Source organism: Astatotilapia calliptera, chromosome 13 (genome assembly GCF_900246225.1).
Source record: "Astatotilapia calliptera chromosome 13, fAstCal1.2, whole genome shotgun sequence".
Taxonomy (NCBI): domain Eukaryota; kingdom Metazoa; phylum Chordata; class Actinopteri; order Cichliformes; family Cichlidae; genus Astatotilapia; species Astatotilapia calliptera.
The window spans coordinates 22,998,499-23,021,727 of NC_039314.1; the positions used below are offsets into that span (position 1 = coordinate 22,998,499).

The 23,229-nt window shown below is 38.8% G+C and overlaps 2 protein-coding genes across 2 annotated transcripts; one reads left to right on the forward strand and one right to left on the reverse strand.

Annotated features, from left to right (window-relative positions):
- Positions 1 to 19: 19 nt before the first annotated feature.
- Positions 20 to 5,508, forward strand: cgasa (cyclic GMP-AMP synthase a). The gene is made up of 5 exons (XM_026189477.1): positions 20 to 1,402; positions 1,488 to 1,701; positions 1,896 to 2,153; positions 2,623 to 2,722; positions 4,150 to 5,508. Exons 1-5 carry the CDS (start codon positions 461 to 463, stop codon positions 4,493 to 4,495), a joined length of 1,860 nt encoding a protein of 619 aa, XP_026045262.1. The 5' UTR covers positions 20 to 460; the 3' UTR covers positions 4,496 to 5,508.
- Positions 5,509 to 5,581: 73 nt separating this feature from the next.
- Positions 5,582 to 22,458, reverse strand: ddx43 (DEAD (Asp-Glu-Ala-Asp) box polypeptide 43). Its single transcript, XM_026189476.1, has 17 exons — positions 22,053 to 22,458; positions 21,794 to 21,849; positions 20,079 to 20,196; positions 18,589 to 18,756; positions 18,196 to 18,277; positions 15,874 to 16,033; positions 11,739 to 11,857; positions 11,464 to 11,574; positions 11,233 to 11,374; positions 10,224 to 10,324; positions 9,932 to 10,019; positions 7,695 to 7,822; positions 7,454 to 7,563; positions 7,146 to 7,284; positions 6,979 to 7,066; positions 5,954 to 6,115; positions 5,582 to 5,842 (listed from the first exon to the last, which is right to left on the reverse strand). Exons 1-16 carry the CDS (start codon positions 22,369 to 22,371, stop codon positions 5,969 to 5,971), a joined length of 2,076 nt encoding a protein of 691 aa, XP_026045261.1. The 5' UTR covers positions 22,372 to 22,458; the 3' UTR covers positions 5,582 to 5,842; positions 5,954 to 5,968.
- Between the last annotated feature and the right edge of the window lie 771 nt (positions 22,459 to 23,229).

Genomic DNA, 23,229 nt, shown 5'->3' on the forward strand with positions numbered 1-23,229 from the left:
AGTTGTGTTGAAATTTAAGATTCTTAAAATATGACACAATATCTGCAATACACCTTTCTATCCACAAGATGTAGCTATTGATATAGAAATAAAAGAGAAACTAATAAGAATTTCAAACAAAGATCAAGTTTATAAAATTGCAGGCACAGTGCTGTGTCGGCACCTTAGAAGGCTATAGCCTCACCCTATGGCCAATAGCAATCATCCAGGAAGTAATAAGCCCAGCACTCACCGAGTGATTGTGCTATTACACAATACACACAGCATAGCGTACGTGAGGACTACATGCAATAGGACCTGCAGAAAAGCTTTCACTCACAGTTTACATCCGGTGAGTATACGTCAAAGGCTGAATCAACATAAGGGCAGGGTGTGGCAAAGTAAAGGGGTGTGTTCTCATACAATAAAAGGACACACTAAGGATTAATCTTGGCAGACAAGTTTCATTCATTACACTGTCATGGCTGGGAGAGGGAAACCGCGCAAGCTAAACAGTCTCGACGCTGAGTGCACTAAAGTAAGTTTTCCTGATTTAACAGAAGGGAAGCAGAGTGAAAAACAAATGAAACAGAAACCAAAGAAAGCGGAGCAGAAAAATCCAAACAAAGCTGAAGAAAAGTTTCCTCCTGACAGTGCCAGAGGAGAATCTCAACACAGCAGAGCGCAGAGAACTTGTGCGACCAGGACCAAGTCAACAGAACAACTTCCACTGGAGAAACTGGAGAAAAAGGAAATTCCAAAAACCACAAGAACAAAAAGATGTTCTGACAGGACAAAATCACAAGGACTTGAAGAGGAAGTAAAGCCAGAGACTCCAGAGGGTACCAGAAAAACAAATCCACGTGTTAGGAAGGCCAAACCATCAGAAATGACTGAGATACAGCTAAAAGATCCTACAGAGGATTCTGTGGACACTGTCAAAGCAAAAGCCTGTGGCACCAAGCCAAGATTAAGAGAACAACTTGATGCAAAGATGCAAAATGAGCAATATTTTGAGAAGATATCAAAGGCAGCGCAACAGACTCCAAAGAATACAAGAGAGGCTTCAGAACAGACCACAAAAACCGAAATATGTGCTGGCAAAGCCAAATCGCCACCAGCAAAAGCCTGTGGTGCCAAGCCAAAAGTAGAAGTACAATCTGCTGTGCAGGATACAAAGGTTGCACCAGGAAAATCTGAGGACTTAAAAAGGAAAGACATGACCGAAAAAAAAGCTTCAACAGATTATATCCTTAAGGAAACTCTGAAAAAAATGAAAATTAAAATGATTGACAAAACAAACGCAGCAGAAGTCATAAATGCGATAATACGAAATATAATCAATCATTTAAAACAAAATACATTAAGCTTTAATGACGTACAAGAACCCCTAAAAACAGGAAGCTACTATGAACATCTAAAGGTAAGGTTTTACACTCTGAGTTCCCGCAATTAACTCAGGACAGGATTTGTGGTCCAATCTGATGTATGACTTGTATGTTGCACAGATTTGTAATCCCGATGAATTTGACGTCATGCTGCCCATCTTGGTTGATCGGGTGAAACTTGCACCATTTGGAACTGATGGCGCATTTTACAGTGTGGAATTAAAACGTGGCCAGAAGAATCTGGAAAGATTTCTAGAAAATGGCATTTTATCTGCTACCAAGATGCTCAATGAGTTCAGAGAAGAAGTGAAGAAATGTGTCAAGAATTTTACTGGTAAGTATCAAAGTTTAAGTTAGTTTTAGTGAAATTTCAATTTTACAGTAAAAAAGGGCCTGAGGAAGAATTCAATTTGACAAGGCCTTTAATTTAACATGCTTATTTATCTATGCTTTCTATATTGTAATGTATTAATATACAGCATCCAGTACCATAGAATGTCTGGAGTTAGGTTTTGTTTGTTCTTTCAGGATGGAAGGTGGACAAGAAGAAAAAAGGCTGTCCAGCAGTGACCCTGACCACACATGTACAATCAGTCCCAATTTCGCTGGATGTTGTTCTCTGCCTTATGGTTAAATCAAGCTGGCCGCCTTTCACAACCCAAGGCCTTAAAATAGAGTGCTGGCTCGGGCATAAAGTTAAGCAAGATTACAAGCGAGAGCCATATTATCTGGTCCCAAAATATGAGGGCAAGGGTACAGTGGAAAATGATGGTGTCCGTAATAAAGGTAAGTTTAACCTCTCTCAATTAGTGAATTAAAAAAAAAAAAATCATGTGATTGTGAGCCACTGAACGAAATAGATAAAGTTTTTGTTAACTGCAGTAGAAGTGAGAAAGGACACAGTATTATAAGACAACTGAATCCTGGTTAGAATGTTTGTGGCTGACATTGTTGTCAGTGTTGTGCCAAAAAGTCATTTTCAATGTTTCTGTGCATTTTCATGTGTATTACCGTTGCTTACGTGGGTAAATAAAATGTAGTCAACAGGATTTATAAAAGGGTTATATATAAAGTAATGGCATAGGGTTTCAGAGGGTTTGGCAGTCATATCGTAGCTACGGTGTAGGTTTCCCACTGAAGCAGAAATCCCCTTTAACACTTGACCAATGTTACTACAGTTCAAAATGTGCAATTTTCATGATGGTATAAAAAGCTTAAAATTTCCCTGTTCTCTTCCGTCATCTCTAACATACAGATGTTTGGAGAGTTTCATTCTCTCACATTGAGAAGGCCATCCTGAAAAATCATGGATCAAAGAAGACTTGCTGTGAACAAAGTGGAGAAAACTGCTGCAGGTTAGAACAACATGCTTATTAAACCAAATTATTGCTTTCTGGTAGAAAATGAACACAATGGCAAAAAAATTATTCATCCAACCATGTGGTTTGTTGGTGTTTGGTACATGAGTCTATTAATTGGATAACTACTTGTCTTATTTCTTATTAATGAGCAATAAATAGACATTTAAAAGCGAAAACGTCTTTCAAAATGAACTGCTAATTAGTTTCCATTTTAGAAATTGCAATGTTTTGAAATCTGTTAACAACAACAGAAAGAACGAAACCCTTTCATTGTATTTATGCACCATATTAAATTAAATGTTTTAAAGAAAGCGTTTTCTTAAATGCAAAAATATATAAATACTTTCAAGTACAAGTTTTATCTCCTTGACGAGGTAGATTTGTTGTGCATTCATGTTTCCGAATTTTTGTGCATCTGTGTGTGCCTATGTGTTTGAGGTCAAGCAAAGAGCGAGTTTGTATCTGTAGGCCTTTAAAAGAGAATGTGGTGGCTGCAATAAAGAAAAGCGAGAATATCAGCATTCCATAGTTGATGGAAAGTTTGATGCATACTTTCTGTGCTGCTGAAAACAAATGTTATAATGGTGCAGGTGTTACTTAATAGTAATAATAATTCAGTGTCCAGAGTTTTATTGGCCCATGTACATTTTTATTGGCTTGTGAAAAAGCGTTTCTTCATATTCTCAAATATTAATGCAATGATATAACACATCATTTTATATCATTTCACCTTCAATCTGATAAATGTTGCGAAAGCCCTGAAATTAATCTGATCTAGTAAACCTCATGTCCCCCCTTTGCTTGCTGCAGGTATCGGTTTCATGTACGTCGTCAGCCTTCATTAAGCTGTATAATTTAAACATGGTATCAGGCTAAGTTAACAGTTTGTCTGCATGTTTTAATACAACTTCTGGAGGCTTACTGCAGATTCATGTTAAACTTTGCCAGCGTCATCATCATTGCAGCTTTTTGTGTTATCGATGCTTTTGTTGAAAACTGGGGGCCTCATAGGTTTAGTGTCGGCAGACTCTGTAGTCGTTCACTGCTCCTAAATACAGTTCTATTACAGGTTTGCTTTTTGTCACAAATGCAGCTGACATGCCCGCATTTCCATGGTGATAAGGGTGCGCTACAGAGTCGTGTGTTAAACAAAGCATCGAAGCAAAGATTTTTTTTTTATTATTCAATTGCTGGATGAATCATTGCAGCTCTATATTAAACACAAACACACCCCTATATCTCCATCTCTAGACACTTATATCCATCCATTTCTATGCACATATACCTATCTCTCAACTCAAGAAAGTAAGCAGACTGAAGAAAATGTTTGATATGTTTAAGGATTTCTTACCTAATGTCATGTTGTGAAAGTTTAATTATCCAAGGTCCCAAAATCTCTGTATCTTTCTCCTTGCACACAGAAAGTCCTGTCTGAAACTCCTAAAGCACCTGCTACATCTGCTGAAGGAAAGGGATTCTTCATTTGACAAGTTTTGCTCTTATCATGCCAAAACTACACTCTTACATGCCTGTTGCTTGCGAACTGATGACAACAAGTGGAGAGTCTCAGACCTGAGCGACTGTTTCCAGGTGCTCCTGCAGGACTTTGAAGGTTACTTGGAAAATGGTCAACTATGCAACTTTTTCATTCCAAGTCAGAACCTGTTCTCTGGTATTAGAGTTTGCAAAGGTCTGTCCGATGCTATCAGGGAGGAACGCCGGAAAGGCTTTCCTATTTTTAGGGAACAACTTAAAAATGGAAATTAATTAATGCACATCTGGACTCGTGATTTTTGTAAGTCCTATAGTGTCTTGATGCATGCTCAATCAAATGCTGCATCCAAATAAACAGAATCAACTTTTTTGGGAAGTCCCATTGTGTTTACAATGCCTCAAATAAGCACAGGCAATCCAGCAACTATGCAAATAGTTTGTTTTACCGATTTCATTGCTTTAGTTTTAGTTATCTTATTTCCCCTTAATCATATCTGTACAGTTGAAACTTTAATTTGCAGCTTTGAGTTTTGATGTGATTTTGTTGTTTTCTGGTTTGCAACCCATTTGTAAGAAATGTTACTCGTAAATTGAGATTTAGGAGAACAATAACACAAGTACTAATATACTTTTCTTATTACATGTTTCTTTATTATATTCTGACTGAATCCTTAAATGTATCGCTTTATATGGTCAATGAAAAGGTGATGTCGTTTGCTGATTAATAGCTGACATATTAAAAACACATTACATTTGTAAGCTTTGTTAACTGACTTTTACTTTATTGTGAAGCCAGACGATACCTCTTATTTGTAAAATATATACACCTTAGAATGGCATCTTAACTGGGGCTGAAAAAAAACGTAGTGATTGAGGACAATAAACGCACAATTTTTCAGCTTGCTTACAACAAGTGCTGACAGGCTCAGTTTTTGCACTTCTATTTTAGATTTAGCCATCAGACTGGCATAACATAGCTGACTCATTAAGTTTTGAAATACACATTTTTATAGGAATGAACAGCAGTGTTTGTGCTTAGATTTTCTTATAAATCAGATCTCCAAGTAAACTGATGTGGTCAGCAGACTAAACATCTTGAGCAAGTAAAGCAGACAAGCTGTTGAGCTTAACGCAAACCATCACTTCCTGTTTGACAATTTTTTTTTCCAAAAGACCTGACTTTTCTCTTTTTCCATGATATTATTATTTCCCCCCCAAATTATGAGCATTTACCCCCAACAGTGTCCATGTAATTTTTGACCATTAATATAGGCAATTAAGAAAGTAGATTCAATTATTACCACAATTCTATGGTTAAGTTCTAAAGGAAGAAGCCATTAATGCATGCACAACATGTCATTTCTTTTTAAGATAACAATTTATTAAACTTTCCACAACCAAGAGATAACACAAAATATTCTGAATGATAACAGACAGAAAAGTTTATGGCAGAGAAAAATGTGCATTTTAAAGTCTTTTAAGAGAAGAAAACAATTAGGTGCAAGTTGCCAAATGATCATAGATATAATCCAGCAAGCAAACCTTTCAATAACAGAAAATAAAGAACTAAAATGCACATTAAAAAGAAATAACACAGGTAGATTGAGACCTTGCTCCAGCCTGTGGAGAAAAGGATAAGAAAATGAACATTCTCATAACCATGTGAAATACAGTAATTTGACTGTTAATTCCTGTCAGAGTAAGGTGGAGGAACATGGCGGGAAAACTTACATGGAGAGCTCTGTATTAGAACCCCCAGTTTTGGCCGCGGTCTGTTCCACCATTTCTTCTCCCTCCTCCTCGCCCCTGTCCTCCCCTTGGATTGGACATTTCCTTCTCTTTCTTGTGCTTTTGATACCTTTCTGCCATAAGCAACAGCTCCTCTGGGATATCCTGCAAAAGGATTTGTTAAGACTATCAGTTTTTAGCTGGAGGGAATTTGGATGGAAGTCTTTGATAAGGTTCCTTATTACTCCGTATCAAAAGGCTCATTATGATGGGAATCCTCCTGTGTGTTGGAGAAACTGTGGACACCAACGAGCACATCACACCCATATTATGTGGGACTGTTCTTTGCTACGGACCTACTGGAAAGACATTCATGGTACATTACAAGGCATTTTTGACTGTACATTCCCTTTGGACATGAAGACAATCTTTTTTGGTTGTATACCGCAGAACTGGTCTAAAAATGATACATGTCTGTTAAGAGCTTTACTTGTTGCAAGTAAGAAAGGTATAACTAAGAAATGGTCCTTGCAAGATATACCGACCTTGTCATTATGGTGGGAAATTACGCTAGAGATTTATAGGATGGAGGAGGTAACAGCTTATGTCAATGACAGGGTGGGTTGGTTCCATTTGTGTTGGGATAAGTGGGTCCTATATGCCAATACCCATAAGCCGAATCTTCTTTTCAAAGCTTGAAACCACCAACCTAGCTAACTGGTCACTCCCGACTGTTTTTTCTTTTTTTTTTCCCCTTCTCTTTTTTCTTTTTCTTTCATTTTGTTTTGTTTTTCCCTTGTAAATTGTGTTGATTAATGCCTGTAATCACCTTCGGGAAGTAACAGTTTAGAAATAAAGAATTAAAAAAAAAAAAAAAAAAAAAAAGACTATCAGTTTGTCAGCTGTATTATAATATAAGTACACATGCACAGAATTCTCAGGAATTATGTTACATTTTGAAGGAGAAAAAAAAAAGTCTACTCAATCAAAAGTGTATTTATGTCAACACAAAATATGTTTTTGCCAACCTGTCCTGCTCGCTCCATGATGGGAATTAGCTCAGGTGCCATTCTCCAGTTCTCTCTTGTCACCAGGGTCACAGCAGCACCTGAACGTCTGAAACGAAACATGCATCAACATCACAAGCTAGCACAAGCACAGCCTGGCAGTAAAGTCTGCATGCACACTCTCTTACCCTGCTCTGCCAGTGCGACCTACACGATGAACATATTCCTCGATGTTACGTGGGAAGTCAAAGTTGAAGACGTGTGTTACGTCATGGACATCCAACCCTCGAGATGCCAAATCTGTGGCCACGAGGATACGAACTCGACCTGGAAAAAGATACAACACTTATTCTGTCATAACTTCGATCCAACAGCCATTATTTGTGGTAGTCTTTAGTTTAAAATAAGACCACCAGCTACACACAAAAATGTGTTTCCATTTTCTCTGCTAGTGCCATGCCATTTTTCAAAGCACTTTTCCCTTCACGTTACATACCGTTTTTAAAGTCCTTGAGAGCTTCTTCACGGTCACACTGTTCACGGTCACCATGGAGACTCTGCACAGCCAAACCTTGAAGGCACATATCACTGGACAGGTCATCAACTCTGATGTTGAACAAAAATGGAAACGAGCAAAACAAAGGACAAGCGATTAAAGTGGGTACCAATGCTGATGTGTGTTTATCCAAATGTAACAGTGGTGAACAGCCACAACTATGAACCAACTCCGCACTTACGCAAGCTTCTTGCCGACAAAGATGATCACTTTTTCCTCCGGTTGCATGTTTCTGATGAAGTCAAACAGATACGACTTTTTCTCCTCTTCGCGAACAATCAGCACTGTTTGCTGCACCGTGTTAACAGCCTGACAAGAATAGAAACACAGGAAGCATGTAAACAGAATCCAAACGGGCATACGCTATTTAGAACTTTAAAGTAAATAACATGTCTGCCAAGAATAAATGAACAAATTCTCAACTGTCAGACATGCAAAAGTCAGACAGAAACCATCTCTCCAGTATCCAGCTAACTTTTAGTTTTTAAGTCACTAAACAACCATGTGAAATACAGTAGTTTGATTGTTGCTAATTCATCCTTCTTACCTATCCTAGCTGTATTTATTTATACTCCAGAAAGAACCATGAGGTCCAGTTCAAAACTAATGTTAACCACGGTCTAAACTTAAATCCTGTGGCAACAGAGGCTTCTCCATGGTAGGTCCCAGACTCTGGAATAGTCTGTCTCTAAATATTAGTGCTGTGCAAACCCTGGAACATTGTAAATCTTTACTGAGGATACATTTTTATGGACTGTCTTTAGCACATGTTGACCCAAGCATTTTGTTTTAACAGCCTTAGTCATTGTTGTTTTAGTTATTTGTATTGTCTTGTATTATTCTTTCTTTTATATTTTTATTTCATCATTGTTGTGCATTTTACTTATTTCAATTGCATTTTACACTGAACAAAAATATAAACGCAACACTTTTGTTTTTGCTCCCATTCCCCATGGGATGGACGTAGAGACCTAAAATTCATTCCAGATACACAATATAACCATCCCTCCCAAACAGTGGTCACAAATCAGTCCAAATGTGTGGTAGTGGGCACATCTGCTATATTGAGATAATCCATCCCACCTCACAGGTGTGCCACATCAGGATGCTGATCTGACATCATGAGTAGTGCACAGGTGTACCTCAGACTGCCCACAACAAAAGGCCACCCTGGAATGTGCAGTTTTTTGCGCTATTGGGGGTCTGGGGACCCAGAACCGGTCAGTATCTGGTGTGACCACCATTTGCCTCATGCAGTGCAACACATCGTCGCATGGAGTCTATCAGATTGTCAATTGTGGCCTGTGGAATGTTGGTCCACTCCACTTCAATGGCTGTGCGAGGTTGTTGGATATTCGTGGGAACTGGTACACGCTGTCGTATACGCCGGTCAAGCACATCCCGAACATGCTCAATGGGTGACATGTCCGGTGAGTATGCTGGCCATGCAAGAACTGGGACATTCTCAGCTGCCATCTGCCCTGAACAATGTGAACCATGATTCATCCGTGAAGCGCACACCTCTCCAACGTGCCAGACGCCATCGAATGTGAGCATTTGCCCACACAAGTCTGTTACGGCGACGAGCTGGAGTCAGGTCAAGACCCCGATGAGGACGACGGGCATGCAGTTGAGCGTCCCTGAGACGGTTTCTGACAGTTTGTGCAGAAATTGTTTGGTTGTGTAAACCAATTGTTCCAGCAGCTGTCTGGGTGGCTGGTCTCAGACGATCTTGGAGGTGAACCAGCTGGATGTGGAGGTCCTGGGCTGGTGTGGTTACACGAGGTCTGCGGTTGTGAGGCCGGTTGGATGTGCTGCCATATTCTCTGAAACGCCTGTGGAGACGGCTTATGGTTGAGAAATGAACATTCAATGCCCGGGCGACAGATCTGGTTGACATTCCTGCTGTCAGCATGCCAATTGCACGCTCCCTCATTGCTTGTGGCATCTGTGGCATTTTGCTGTGAGACAAAACTGCACATTCCAGGGTGGCCTTTTGTTGTGGGCAGTCTGAGGTACACCTGTGCACTACTCATGATGTCAGATCAGCATCCTGACGTGGCACACCTGTGAGGTGGGATGGATTATCTCAATATGGCAGATGTGCCCACTACCACACATTTGGACTGATTTGTGACCACTGTTTGGGAGGGATGGTTATATTGTGTATCTGGAATGAATTTTAGGTCTCTACGTCCATCCCATGGGGAATGGGAGCAGTAACAAAGGTGTTGCGTTTATATTTTTGTTCAGTGTAGTTTGAAGGATGAGCTGTTGTAAATGTGCCATATAAATAAACTTATACTTGACGACCTTATGGTGGGATTATGATGGGACAATATACAAAAAAAAAAAAAAAAAAAAAAAAAAAAAATAGTCAGGACATTTAAATCACTGATTGGATTCATTTCTACTTACAGCCAAGTCCAGGGTGCCCACATAAACCATCATGGGATTCTTTAGGTAGGATTTGGCCAGTCGTCTCACACCTGTGGGCCAAGTTGCACTGAAACATGAGAAATAACGGCATAGAAAGGTTGTTTTAATTTCCATACATACATTATATTCTACAACTCTGGATGAACACCAACCAATACTTGATGGTTTTCATGTTTAAAGTCAACCATTTAAATGCACTTGTTCCTGAATTGGATGTGTTGTGTGTTCATGTGGTCAGTTTCATCATTAACTGATGGCAAATTGTTTATACCTGGTCATGACAGTCTGTCGATCTGGACGGATGTCCAGAAGAATCTTCATAATTTGGGGTTCAAAGCCCATATCTAACATACGGTCAGCCTCGTCCAGCACCTTTTTAAAAGAGTAGTTACTAAAGACAGCGCATCTCGTTTTCACCACACACACAACATGAGTACGCCAAATATACAAAATAAAACCCACCTACTATGCACCATGTGTCAGCAGCCAGTAGATTACATGTTTACAAGCCTCAAGTATACAAGTATAATTTTCTGGGCCCAAAAAAAGCCTGGTTGATTATGGTGTAAACCAGCGGTCCCCAAGCTTTTTTGCGCCACGGACCAGTTTATGCCCGACAATATTTTCACAGACCTTTAAGGTGTCGCGGATAAATACAACAAAATAAAACTGAAAAAAAGAAGATTTATTCATAACACACGTGAAAAGACCCAGGAAAACTGACTTGACGATAAAAAAATAATGCTGAAAACCGATAAAAACCCTGAAAACCATACATTTCACCCCTGAGCCTCAACTCTCATGGCCCGGTACCGGTCCGAGGCCCGGGGGTTGGGGACCAATGGTGTACACTGCTAGTTTAATCTATAAGACTATGGCACAAATTACTAGCAACTTATACATTATAATATAAATCCATCCATTCTACGTGCAAGTATGCCTACTAGAAAGGGATACTTTAAGTCTATGAGAAATCAATCAAATTTCACAAACAACAGTTTATCTGCATACAGACAGCTCTGATTTTACCTTCTTCTTAATTTGATAATCCTTTCGCTGGCTGCAGATTAGAAAAGTTAAAACACATTGGTAATTTTAGATTTAGTTTTAGATGTGGATCCTTGCTATGACCTGCGCAGATATTTCTACACCTATTGTTTACGCATTTAATTAGGCTTCCTGTCAAATGCTACAAGAACACTTTCATGGGCTTTTTTTCTACACTGTGGACCAACACAAGCTTTGAGGAAAGCAAACATGCATAGACATAAAGAGCTGACCAAGTAGGTTATGGAGCGGAGGTTGATGAGCTCATTCATCTGTAGGTCATTGAGGCGGCCGGGTGTAGCAATCACGATGTCCACGCCATCCCTCACTAGGTTGATCTGGCCTCTCCTATCACCTCCACCATAGATACAGATACTGAGAGAGATGCAGAAGGAACAGTCGTTATCATGCCCTCTCTACATCACATGATCATTGATTTTAATTTATTTTTAGTGACTTATGACCTTTTGTAACCCTTATAGCGGTACTTGTTGCACTCTGCTTCAATCTGCAGGGCCAGCTCTCTGGTAGGAGTTAGCACTAACATGCCTGGACCATCCCGCTCAGCTCTAGGTCTACTCAAAGGACAAAAAGATAAAGATTTAATAGAGGAAGAGGCAAAATTATTGTAGGTATCCTCTTCTGAAAGGAATTGAACAAAACAGCGCTATCTATTATTTGAGAACGTGGCGCCAGTTACACTCAGATTGTGCTAAAAATAAGGTTTTTCTACACTCACACAGGCTGCCCATCCATGTGGATGAACCCCGGCAGCAGGTAGGCCAGTGTTTTCCCTGTTCCAGTCTGAGCGATGGCTATCAGGTCCTCGCCACTCAGTAGCACTGGCCACGCTTGAGACTGAAGAAATATTAAAAACTATATTTTAAAAAGTCATCATCATATATAACTCCACATCTGGTATAAGACTAACTTTAATGTTAGCATGTGAGAAATAAAATAAATAAATAAAGATTACCCAAAATCTTTTATATGGAGACTATGCAAGAACAAAAACAACATTTTTTATGATATATATAAAAAAAAATGATACGTTTTAAAATATGTGTTTAGGTTAGTCGCATGTTAGAAACCTCCTGTTGAAGAGACAGAAACTGTTTATTCTGCAACTGAAAAAAACTCTAAGAACATATTGAAGCAAGTATGTATTTGTCATTACTGCAACATCATGTCAGCAGGCTTGTGCTTATATTGTTGTGCAGTGTGGAGCTATAAATAGTGATTCATTGTACAGAACTGGTTGTTCCACTACATGTAATATTGCTTTCAATCTGACCAGATTCCTACTGTGAAATGAAAGTTAAATCTGGAAATGAAAGTTAAACTTTGAAAGAGAGATGGTGTTTCATTTCCCTATGCAGCATACCATCATGAATTCTGATGTGACCCAAGTATGAAAAGAAAGTACTCCAGAAAGTACTCCATGGCGTAGGTTCAGTGTGAAGGGCGGGAAATGTTTTATTACTGTTAATAAAATTATTTATAGCTCATCTTGCCCAGTGCTTACCGGTAGGGTAAGATTGAGTTTCTGTCTGTGCCACTGCAAGGACTTTACCCTGATACTGTAAATAAAATTAAACTGAATCCCCTGTGGTGGATGAGAACAGATAACGAAATCAGTCTCTAGTGCATTCTGTGTTTATCCTTTTATTAAACGGTTACTGGCTCAGTGGCTTGCTCTCTATTTCTGCTGCCATCCCAACTACTTGCTCATTTCCATTCTCTACATCTTCCGTTGTAATAAAAATGAAATCCAGCATGACAGAGCTCACTGTAATTACATTTTGCTTATTTTATTGCGGTATACTCTTTGTTGCTTTCGTTCTGCTACGTGTACCCGAGATGTGGTAATACACAAATTTCCCCATGTTTGGATAATTTAAATCTTATCATACATTAGGTGCTCAGTCACTGAAGGATGCTTCAGGCATGTGAGAAGCAGGGTAATGTCAAAACCTCTCATTATTTATGTTTACTTTGAACAGTTTCTTTAAATTTTGATTAAAAACCCAAATATTGTCTGTTCCAAAACAAGTAACAACCTACACGGGATGCTCTAGTCACCACTGGTTGATTTTACAAATGCAGATTTAACTTTTTTCAATTAAAGATATTTGTGACCTTGAAACAACAAGCTAAACATTTCTGAGGGCCTCCGGATGTCTGGAGTTTTGATCTCCTCCATACCTGCTTCATGCCCTGGAGGACGGGGCTATGGCGGCCCACACCCTCTAACAGATCATTACATGTAGGAATCTTTTAAAAACAAGCGCGTCCATGCTCACAGGTGTACACACGGGTGCTCACACACACACACACACACAAACTACACCCTTTTTGGATCCTACCTTAAAGCACACTGTGCGCTGTCGATCTTATGTGCTGCACAATAATGTTTTACATTTAGTATTTACTGTTATATTGCCATAGATCATCATGATGTTGTTTATTCTATTGCTCTAGTCTTCTTCTGCTTGTTTTCTTTTTTTCTCAACAGGTGATCCAGGAAAAGAGGGGGAAAAAAAAAAAAAAAAAGGGGGTGATGAAGCAGATTTTCATTGTCTTTTCTCTCTATCTCTTTTCTCCTTTTTCTTTCCCTCTCCTTCTGTTAACTTTCTTCTGAACTTTTCTTTTTGTTTTTCTTTCCCGTCCACGAGTCCAGTCTGGCCTGATTACAATAACTTAGAATAAAAATAAGTAATAAAGATCAAATAAACTATGACAATCAAGTGGACCAGTATAGCAAAAGGCCCACTTGGGAAAGTAAATCTGTTGGGCATTTTTCTTGGCCTTCAGACAATAATTCTGATTGCTACAGTGCCAGACAGGACACACACACACACACACACACACACACACACACACACACAAAAAAAAAAAAAAAAAAAAGCATACAGCTTTAAGTGTTTAAGGTATGCGCTAACTAAAAGCAAAGACAAGATGATAGTTTATTAAATTTTTAATGAAATTTGCAGATTGTTTCAGTGGAGTTTAATAAACTCAGTCCTCTGCTCCTTGCTCGCTCAAATATAACAGTACACTGGAGTAAATTCTCTAACATCTCACACTTCTGTTTAATCAGTTTTCGGTTTGACGTTTATTCAGCTGTGTAAAAACTATAACTTTAATCTGAGCCAAACCAATTTACTCATTTTTAAGTTATCCGAGTGACTTATATATCATGTTTAACCTGAGTAGCGAAAGACTGCGGGGTCTGTGTTCGCTGTTCTTGCCGGCTCTAGTGAGCCTTGACCTCCCGGTCAGCTTGTCTCCGAAAATGTCGGAGGACTTTTGCAAATATGCGATGTCTTGATAGATTGAACAGACATTTGAAGTTAACACAACTACATTCTCGCCTGAAAATATCTTAAGTTTATTTTGTGACGCAGAAAGGGTAATATTAAAACTAAGTAGCTGCCGCCATTGCTGGAAACTGGAATTGGCTGAGCTGCGTTAATTCTGGGATGAGCTGGGCCACAAAGGATACACCCGACCAGTCTTTAAAATCTGGGGAAAAGTAGGACGCATTTGCCATTTTGAAGAGTCTTTGAATTTGGACAGCCTTCATCACATCGCTGTCACGTAATCGCCCTTTTAATGTGGCCTACGAAGGATGCAGCCCCTGAATTTGGACACAGCTACGATACCGGAGACTGCTTCTTCTTTGGCGTTTAAGGTCAGCTGCCATCCTTGTACATGCATTGCTGCCATCTTCTGTTTCAGTCTTAAATCCTACTATCCTACTGGGGCGATCGTGGCTCAAGAGTTGGCAGTTCGGCTCGGACAGTCTCGGTCATTGTGTCCTTGGGCAAGACACTTCACCCGTTGCCTACTGGTGGTGGTCAGAGGGCCCGGTGGCGCCAGTGTCCGGCAGCCTCGTCTCTGTCAGTGTGCCCCAGGGTGGCTTTGGCTACAATGTAGCTTGCCATCACCAGTGTGTGAATGTGTGTGTGAATGGGTGAATGACTGAATGTAAGTGTAAAGCGCTTTGGGGTCCTTAGGGACTAAGTAAAGTGCTATACAAATACAGGCCATTTACCATTTACTTATTCCTGCGTCTTTCAGGATCTTAGAAAGCTTCAAACGATGCGTCGACTATTAAATTAGTCGTCAACGATTTTGATAGTTGACTAATCGTGGCAGCCCTGTTATATAGCAACTTCAGTTAGTGAGAAACTGGAAGTAAAACTTAGAATTACGTTTAACACAGTGAAAACCTTTAAAAATGAAAAGATTAGATCAAGGAACTCAATGAAAGTTGTATTGTGTGTGTGCGGAGAGAAAAAATGCAATTAGGGTTTTTTTCCCCCCCCTTCTTAAAAAAAACAAAAAGAAAAGAAAACTACACATGATGCCACCTACAACCGGTTTTCAGTTCTGCTTCTTGGAAAGACTACAACAGTTACTGGCTCAGTTCCAAGAATTTATAATAAAATAGGCTGAGTTCCTGTTAAAGCTGACACTAAAGTCAAACACTGGATTTACCCACAGCAGAAACAGGGCATGTCACTACAGGTGCATATGTCATTGCAACACACACACTAACAGATTTGAAAGTTTTTGTTCCCAAACCCACCTACAACACATTTACACAACATATAAGGTAAAGAATCTCCCTGGTTTACCAAGAAACATTTTACACATAAAACAAACTAAAATATTTGGTTTTACACACATCTGAGAATTCCAACAGAGAGATTTGTGCTAATTCAGATTCATCTGATTTGGCACATTCAAAATATTTATCATTACAACTTATTAATAAGTTTATAAGTTTAAATATGGTTAAACTCATAAAAAACAAACAAACAAACAAACAAACAAAAACAAAAACTGCTATGGTGCCACGATCATACCTGGATGGGGGTTGGTTTGGTGAAGCCAACCCGGTCAATGTTTTCCATGATCTCTGGATAAAGCTCAAAGGCCTCAAGAAATGTGCGACAGGGATTGGGAATTTGCCGTTTCTCTTCTTCCTCGTTCAGGTCATCCACAAAGATATTGTTGTTCTCCTTCCTGAGGAAAAGGTGTAAACAAACATGAAAACAGATTCAAAGTACCAAGTACCATGCTAAACGCAGATGAATACCATGTGTTTGGTTCCAGGTTAAATATCAGAAACATGACAATAAATTGAATAACTGTGTATTTTTTTCCATCCTCTTTTAACCCTTTAGAGCCGATCGGAGCGGGAACGCTCTGTTATGCGTAACTATTTTTAAATCCCGGTAGCACTGCAACCACGTAAGCTAGCGCAAAATTTTTTTTTGCATATGAAACCGGAGGAGTTGTACTTACATATTGTGCCATCAGCTTGTCCTAGGTCACGGTTTCCTTCCACATAAAGCTTTGCAAAAACTGCATAAAAAGCGCTTGCAGGAACAAAAACATAATATTCCAGAAACACGCTTTGCTGGTCCGATCAGCTGTTCAAAACACTTCCTACGTTGGAATAGACGTCAGCGCGAACTTTTGCATTTCCGCCATTACCTGGCCGAAACCGGAAGTGACGTCATTTTCGCGGAAATGTAGTCTTTTTTGCGATCAGGGCCTCAGGGCCTATACTGCTCTTTTTAAAAGTTATCTTTGACTTTATGACTTTCTGTGTCGTTTCTGGGATGCTTAGGACTCATATTGCACTGCTGGAAATAGTTTATTTTGATGCATATGCTGCTTTTTTGCAAATTTGCAGTATAATATTTATTTTCGTTTTTCCTGCAGTGTATAAAAATTGGTGTATTTCAAAAATAAAACTATGAAGACACTCAAAATAAATTTCCTGTGGTGGGAAACTATTTTGTGCAACTTTTTTGTATTTACAGTTTTGAGGGATAAGCCTCTTAAATTTCTCTAACTACAAATATATGTTAAAAAATCAAAAACGATTTTCAATTTTTTTGTAGTTTATTGCACTTTTTTGCAATTTATGTAATTACTATGCACTTAATGAATACATATTATTAAAATCTGGGCTATAATGGTTGTATTGATGTATAGCAACTTGAAATGCTCCCAAAAATGGCTCCACAGCATGTAAAAATATAATATAAGCTCTGGCGGACTTGGTTCTATGGTAGGTCTTAAAGGGTTAAAAGGTGATCAATTGTCAGTGTCAAATTTATGCCATTAGATAAAAAGCACATACAAAAATAAAAGCACAGACATTAAGGGGAAGGTGCTCCAAATTCAAAATGTACCAAATATAAAAACGCCAAGAAAGTCAGAGTGGGAGACTCCACTCAATCAAGGGCAGACTTTAGAAAGAGAATGATCACAGGCACAACCCATAAAGCCAGAGAGCAGAGTTCTAAAAAGTAGTTATTTAGATAAACCCACCACATACCCTTCTTGCTGAGGAAAAACAGTCCAACAAAAGTAATGTTACAGCAGTTTTTGGATGAAAAATCCAACCACTCGGAGACTGTCCGTCTGTATTTGAACTAGGGATGTGCGCGAGTAGTCAACTAATTGTTGCTAATGTCACCAGTGGCTACCAGACGTACTAGTCGTTTAATGTAACTGTCAACATTTTAATTGATGCCCAAATGCTGGTAAATTGTTGAGTCTTAAATTTTATGGAGCCACCTGCCACCAGGTGGAGCACTGTTGTTGAGAAATGCCACAGCTCTGTTAATCTCTGGGCCTTGCTCATGAGTGAGCGGAGCCGGGGATCAGAGGGATTGGTGCTGACCAGATGGCTTCAGTGATGCAAACGCTGTCTGTTACGGTGAAGAGAAACCTAAGTGTAAAAGCAAAGCTCTCAATTTGCTGGTCGATCTACCCTACCTACCCTCACCTATGGTCACGAGCTCTGGGTATTGACCAGAAGAACCGAAATAATGAGATCATGGATACAAGCAGCAGAAATTAGCTTTGTTCTCAAGTTACGGCATTCATAAGATTTTCAGAAAACCTAACCTCTGACCTTAAGGTCAAGGTCACTGAGATACTCAAGATTTTAGTAGAAAGACTTCTGCTATAAATTGAGTTATCACATTCACAAACTTAGGTTACCATGCTGACAACAATACCTTAAGTCTTTTATGGCTGGTGTTATAACATCACGAAAAGCACAGAGGAGATCTTCCTTTCTGAACTGGCTTAAATTTTGTTTATACATGTAAAACCCTGTCATATGGAAGTACATGGACATATGACCAAGAACCACTAAGATTTACCTCCATTCACCAACTTCCTCTGCTGTAAGCACGGCCACACTCGGTGCCTCAGTGTAAAACTTCTTTTTGATAGGTGGGATGTCTGAAGAAAGCAAAAATATCACAAAATAAGTTTAGCTTTGGATAATTATATTTGCAAATTTATGTTTACATATTTGAGGGTAACTTAGCATTAATAAACTGTACGATTTTAGCCATTTTATAGGTATGGCACATGTGCATGGGGTTCACAATTTCCATCCCCAACACCAAAAAAAACAAAAGTCTTTAACTTTAGCGCACGGTTTAATTTCTAATCAATTATCCTACAATAATGCCAAATTAAGCTATATCAATAGCTAAATAGTTTTGAATAAGAAGTCATGTGCCCTTTTGACAAATATGATCACTTACCCTTCCACTTGAGCTCCTTATACTTCTCCTTGTTCTCCCGGATGGCGTCCCAGTCTATGGATGGACGGTCCTGGACAACATTTGCAGCCTGCAATTCAGCAGTAGACCAGACAGAGCCATTCTTTTCCCCTCCACATCTTCCTCCATACTCTTGTCCTCTGCGAGAACCTGAGAAGAAAATCCATATTTTCATAGTCATTCACTAAGAATCAAAAATTCATATCATTCATTTCAAACAGTTAACAGATCATCTGCAGAGGATTGGCTTATTTGGAAAGTTTCAGTCAGGTTTCAGAGCCCATCACAGCACAGAAACAGCTTTAGTGAAAGTTACAAGTGATCTTCTTATGGCCTCTGACAGTGGACTCATCTCTGTGCTTGTCCTGCTAGACCTCAGTGCAGCGTTCGTTACTGTTGACCATAATATTATATTAGAACGATTAGAGCACGCTGCAGGTATTACAGGTCTAATAGACGCCAATTTGTTCATCTAAATGGAGTCCTCTTCGCACACTAAGGTTAATTATGGAGTTCCACAGGGTTCAGTGCTAGGACCAATTCTGTTTACATTATAAATGCTTCCCTTAGGCAGTATCATCAGAAGACATAGCAAACATTTTCACTTTACATTTTATCCATGAAGCCAGATAACACACCTCAAATAGTTCAACTGCAGGAATGTCTTAAAGACATATAGACCTGAATGGCCTCTAATTTTCTGCTTTTAAATTCAGATAAAACTGAGGTTATTGTACTCAGCCCTGAAAATCTTAGAGATATGGTATCTAACCAAATTCTTACTCTGGATGGCATTAACTTGGCCTCCAGTAACACTGTGAGGAAGCTTGGAGTCAAGCCAGAGGTTTCTTCCTGTTAAAAGGGAGTTTTCCTTCCCGATGTCACCAAAGTGCTTGCTCATAGGGGGTCATATGATTTTTTGTATGTAGTATTGTAGGGTATACCTTACAATGTAAAGCGCCTGTTAGGTGACTGTTGTTGTGATTTGGCGCTGTATAAATAAAACTGAATTGAATTGAATGCAGTGCAGTAATGAAATGTGATACAACTGCGTATCAGCAAAAGTCAGAACCTTATGTAGCAATCTATGGGACAAAAGCTCAGGTATACATAACATCTTGCTTCAACTGACACAGGCTTCTTATTTAGGTACAACTCTCACTATGAGCAAAATAAAGGTGGAATTAAATGCTGTGAAGGAGATATTCAGATTTATGTTAATCTCAGAAATATAAAGGTTGGGTCAGACAGAAAGCAAAACAAATTCTTGTCCACTGTATTAACTTAAAATGGCTCTAATTTACAATAAAAAAAAAGTATATTATGTAGTATTTGTACTAAAAACAATTTCCTTTTTTGGTGAATTAAAAAAAATGTTAGTGGAAAAAATATTAACCAAGAATCCCAAGGAAAATTGTTTTGAAAACATCATTTTCTAAAAGAAAAGAAATTCAAATAAATAAATTTCACACCATTACAATATTGGGAGTTGCCCTCTGCCACCAAGTCTTCGATCATCTCTTTGGCCTTCTGCTGTGCTGCAGTGGACCCAAAAATGACTACCTCACCTTCATAACCTCCCTTGTTTATCTGAAAACACAAACAGAATAGTAACAAAGACGGTATAAGGATAACGTCTTACATATTTCCTGTGCACTGAATTAGTTCTGATATTCACATTTTTAGTAAATTTGGCTGCGGGATTTTAAACTTCTCACTCGTTCTAAAAATACTACCATTTTGACTCATCTTCCCAATAAGTTTTCAATATATTTTGTGTTCAAGCCTTTTAGAAACAGAGCTAAAAACTATATCTTTTATCATTTACAGTCAGTACCAGAAGTTACCATTGGATAGCAACTTTGATGGTTTGATGGCATTTTAAACTTCATGCACTTAGATTATAAGTGTTTCTAACACTTATAATCTAGCATCTATAATCTGAGATTTGAAAATACACATGGGGGACAAAATATTAAGAACATTTTAAAATATATTGCAGTTCTGAACACGTGTGGTGTAAAGTGGTCTTAAAAATTGTATTATGGTGTGTGTGTGACACACCATAATACAATTTTTAAGACCACTTTACTGATATTTGGCAATTTAAAATGCCTTTCCCCACCTTTCAGAGCCATGACATATTTCCCTGAATATCATTCATCTTCTTGTTTACACTCTGCTTGAATCAGCTGGTTGTTGATCATTACTAACAGAGAAGATAAACAGTACCCTCTGGTGGACAAACTATGAAACATCACTGATAACATGGTTGAAGGGCATTTCTCCTGTCTTTTCTAAAATGTTTTGATTTACTGGTTTTCATAATGCAGATAGCAACAGACTGGTAAATAGCCAATATCAGCTGATACTATCAATGGAAATCTAAATCTTTTAGGCATGTAACCTAAATAATAAAGTAGAATGATCATTTTTTAAGTTAAAAATGAGCAAAAAAATGTACACGTTTTCCCAATTTATGGCAGAACTTTATTGGATTTTAAAGGTATGGGCCCACCACACACAAACTGGTAGGTGGAAGTTGGCAACTACAATATTCCCTCAGTCTGCTTTCTTGTTCCTTCCCCAAGCCAGGTAAACCCATTTAAAGAAAACCTCAGGAAAAGGTTGACAAATCTATATTTCAGCAGTTCACTCTGAGCATGCTGACATTTTGCTCAAGCTTATGCCGAATTTGAGCTTGTTAGCGAACATGTTGAGAATAGGCTGGTAAACCTGAGATTGGCCCAATTTTTTACATAAGTTTTGAGTGTGTGCTTTGCTTCTTACTTCGGGTGTTCAGTTTTAGAAGGGAGTTTGATTTAGCGCCACAAAGGAATTTCTTAGGAAATAGGAAAGAGGAAACGCATTGTTGCCCAGGCACAGCATTGTTTGCCCTAACACCTCTCCCAACACACAAGCACCCAAGAACCCAAACGTGATACAATGAATTCATAAGAATTGGAAAAGGGGAGGGGACAGAGTGGAAAGGGAATGAAGGGAAAAGATAAGTTAATGAGAATCCATTCAAGGCTCAAAATTGTGTTTGTCATCAGGGCATTATCAAGTCCAAGTTAAATAACCATATCTAAACAAATTAAAAGTTCAAGCAGTTTTTGTTTTTCGCTTCTAAACTGTGATTTCCCATGATTTGTTGTACTAGTTTAACACAACATCACCAACTTGCCTTAATTCTTGCGCCAGATTTCTCTTGAAGTTCACGGATTGTGGCTCCTCCACGACCTTTTAACAGAATAAAATGTGTTTTAGAGTCTAAACCTGCAGAACCTCCAGGGTATAGGCCAACCTCATCACCTACACAGCTTCTTCGCGCGGACCCATCAAATCTAAGCTAACGCTAACAACACAACTAAATGCAGCTTTGCTAAGACTGTGAAACACTTGTTACTGTAAATTTCATCTCCGCATTAATTCTGACAACGTACCTATTACTCTTCCAATTGAAGTAGTTTCCACTGTGATAGTCAGAGGCCGGGAAGACTCTTCTTTGCTAAACGTCGTCTGTCGTCCGGGGTCTCCACGATCACTTCCACCTCCCCACTTGTTGACCTCGGGACCCGGGCCGCTACGATTAGCTCTCCTCTCCCTTGGGGCTCCAAATTTGGTTCCATTTTTCACACCGAAAACAACATTTTCCCTTTGACGGTCATTACATGAAAATTTCCAATCGGCCGAAGCCGGTTTTGTAGCAGGTTTGTAGATAGCAACTCCGTCCTGGTCGTACTCATCCTCCCAATCAGACATTTTAAGCTTGGCTACCCAACAGCTACCTACGCACTACTTCAGTAAGCGCAATTAACGGTCGAACAGTGAATTCGCGGACGGCGCCGCGTTAACGTCCTTCCCGAAAAGTTAGTTTTTCTAAAACTTTTTCATAAATTTACATCAGACGTGGCTTAAATTGTATAGAAAATTGTGAAATTTCAGATAAAAAGAATGCCTAAGAAATATCCATTTGTTAATTACCCTACCGTTTAGAGAGTTGAAGGCTATAGATTCACAATGTTCCTTTGTCTTCTTATAAATAAGATTAAGAATTTCCACCAAAAAAGACACAAAAACAAAAAAGTTCAGATAACCTGTACTTTATTAATGAATAATAAAATTCTTTGCATTTCTCATCCAGAGAACATAGTGTGCACTTTAATAAATTAATTTCAAAGAAATAATAAAGTTAACATTATCAAGCTTTAAGGCCAGTTGTGTAATAAATTATCGTTCAAGCAATACAGAAATGGTATTATTAGCCATCAAAGCCATATAAAGTCTGTGACCAAGGCGACATAACTTAAGTGAACTGGATGCCCAACTGAAAAGCAGGAGTTTGACTTCAACTATACAATATGCATAGTCTGTAGGCAAACGAGGCCTTTATAGCTCCGTGAAGAAGAAAAAAATAATAGGAGGATTCTCAAGCAATATACCGACAGCAAAAATAGGCATGTTTTCTTTGGGAGGGGGAGGGCAACAATTGCAGTTTTTAAGGTTGTCCCATCTGTGTTTGGTGTTTTGCTTCATTGTTGCTTATGGATTTGGCCTGTTCTCATTTTTAACAAAGCTCAATCAATAGCTACAACTCAAATCTATGTCAATATTACATAA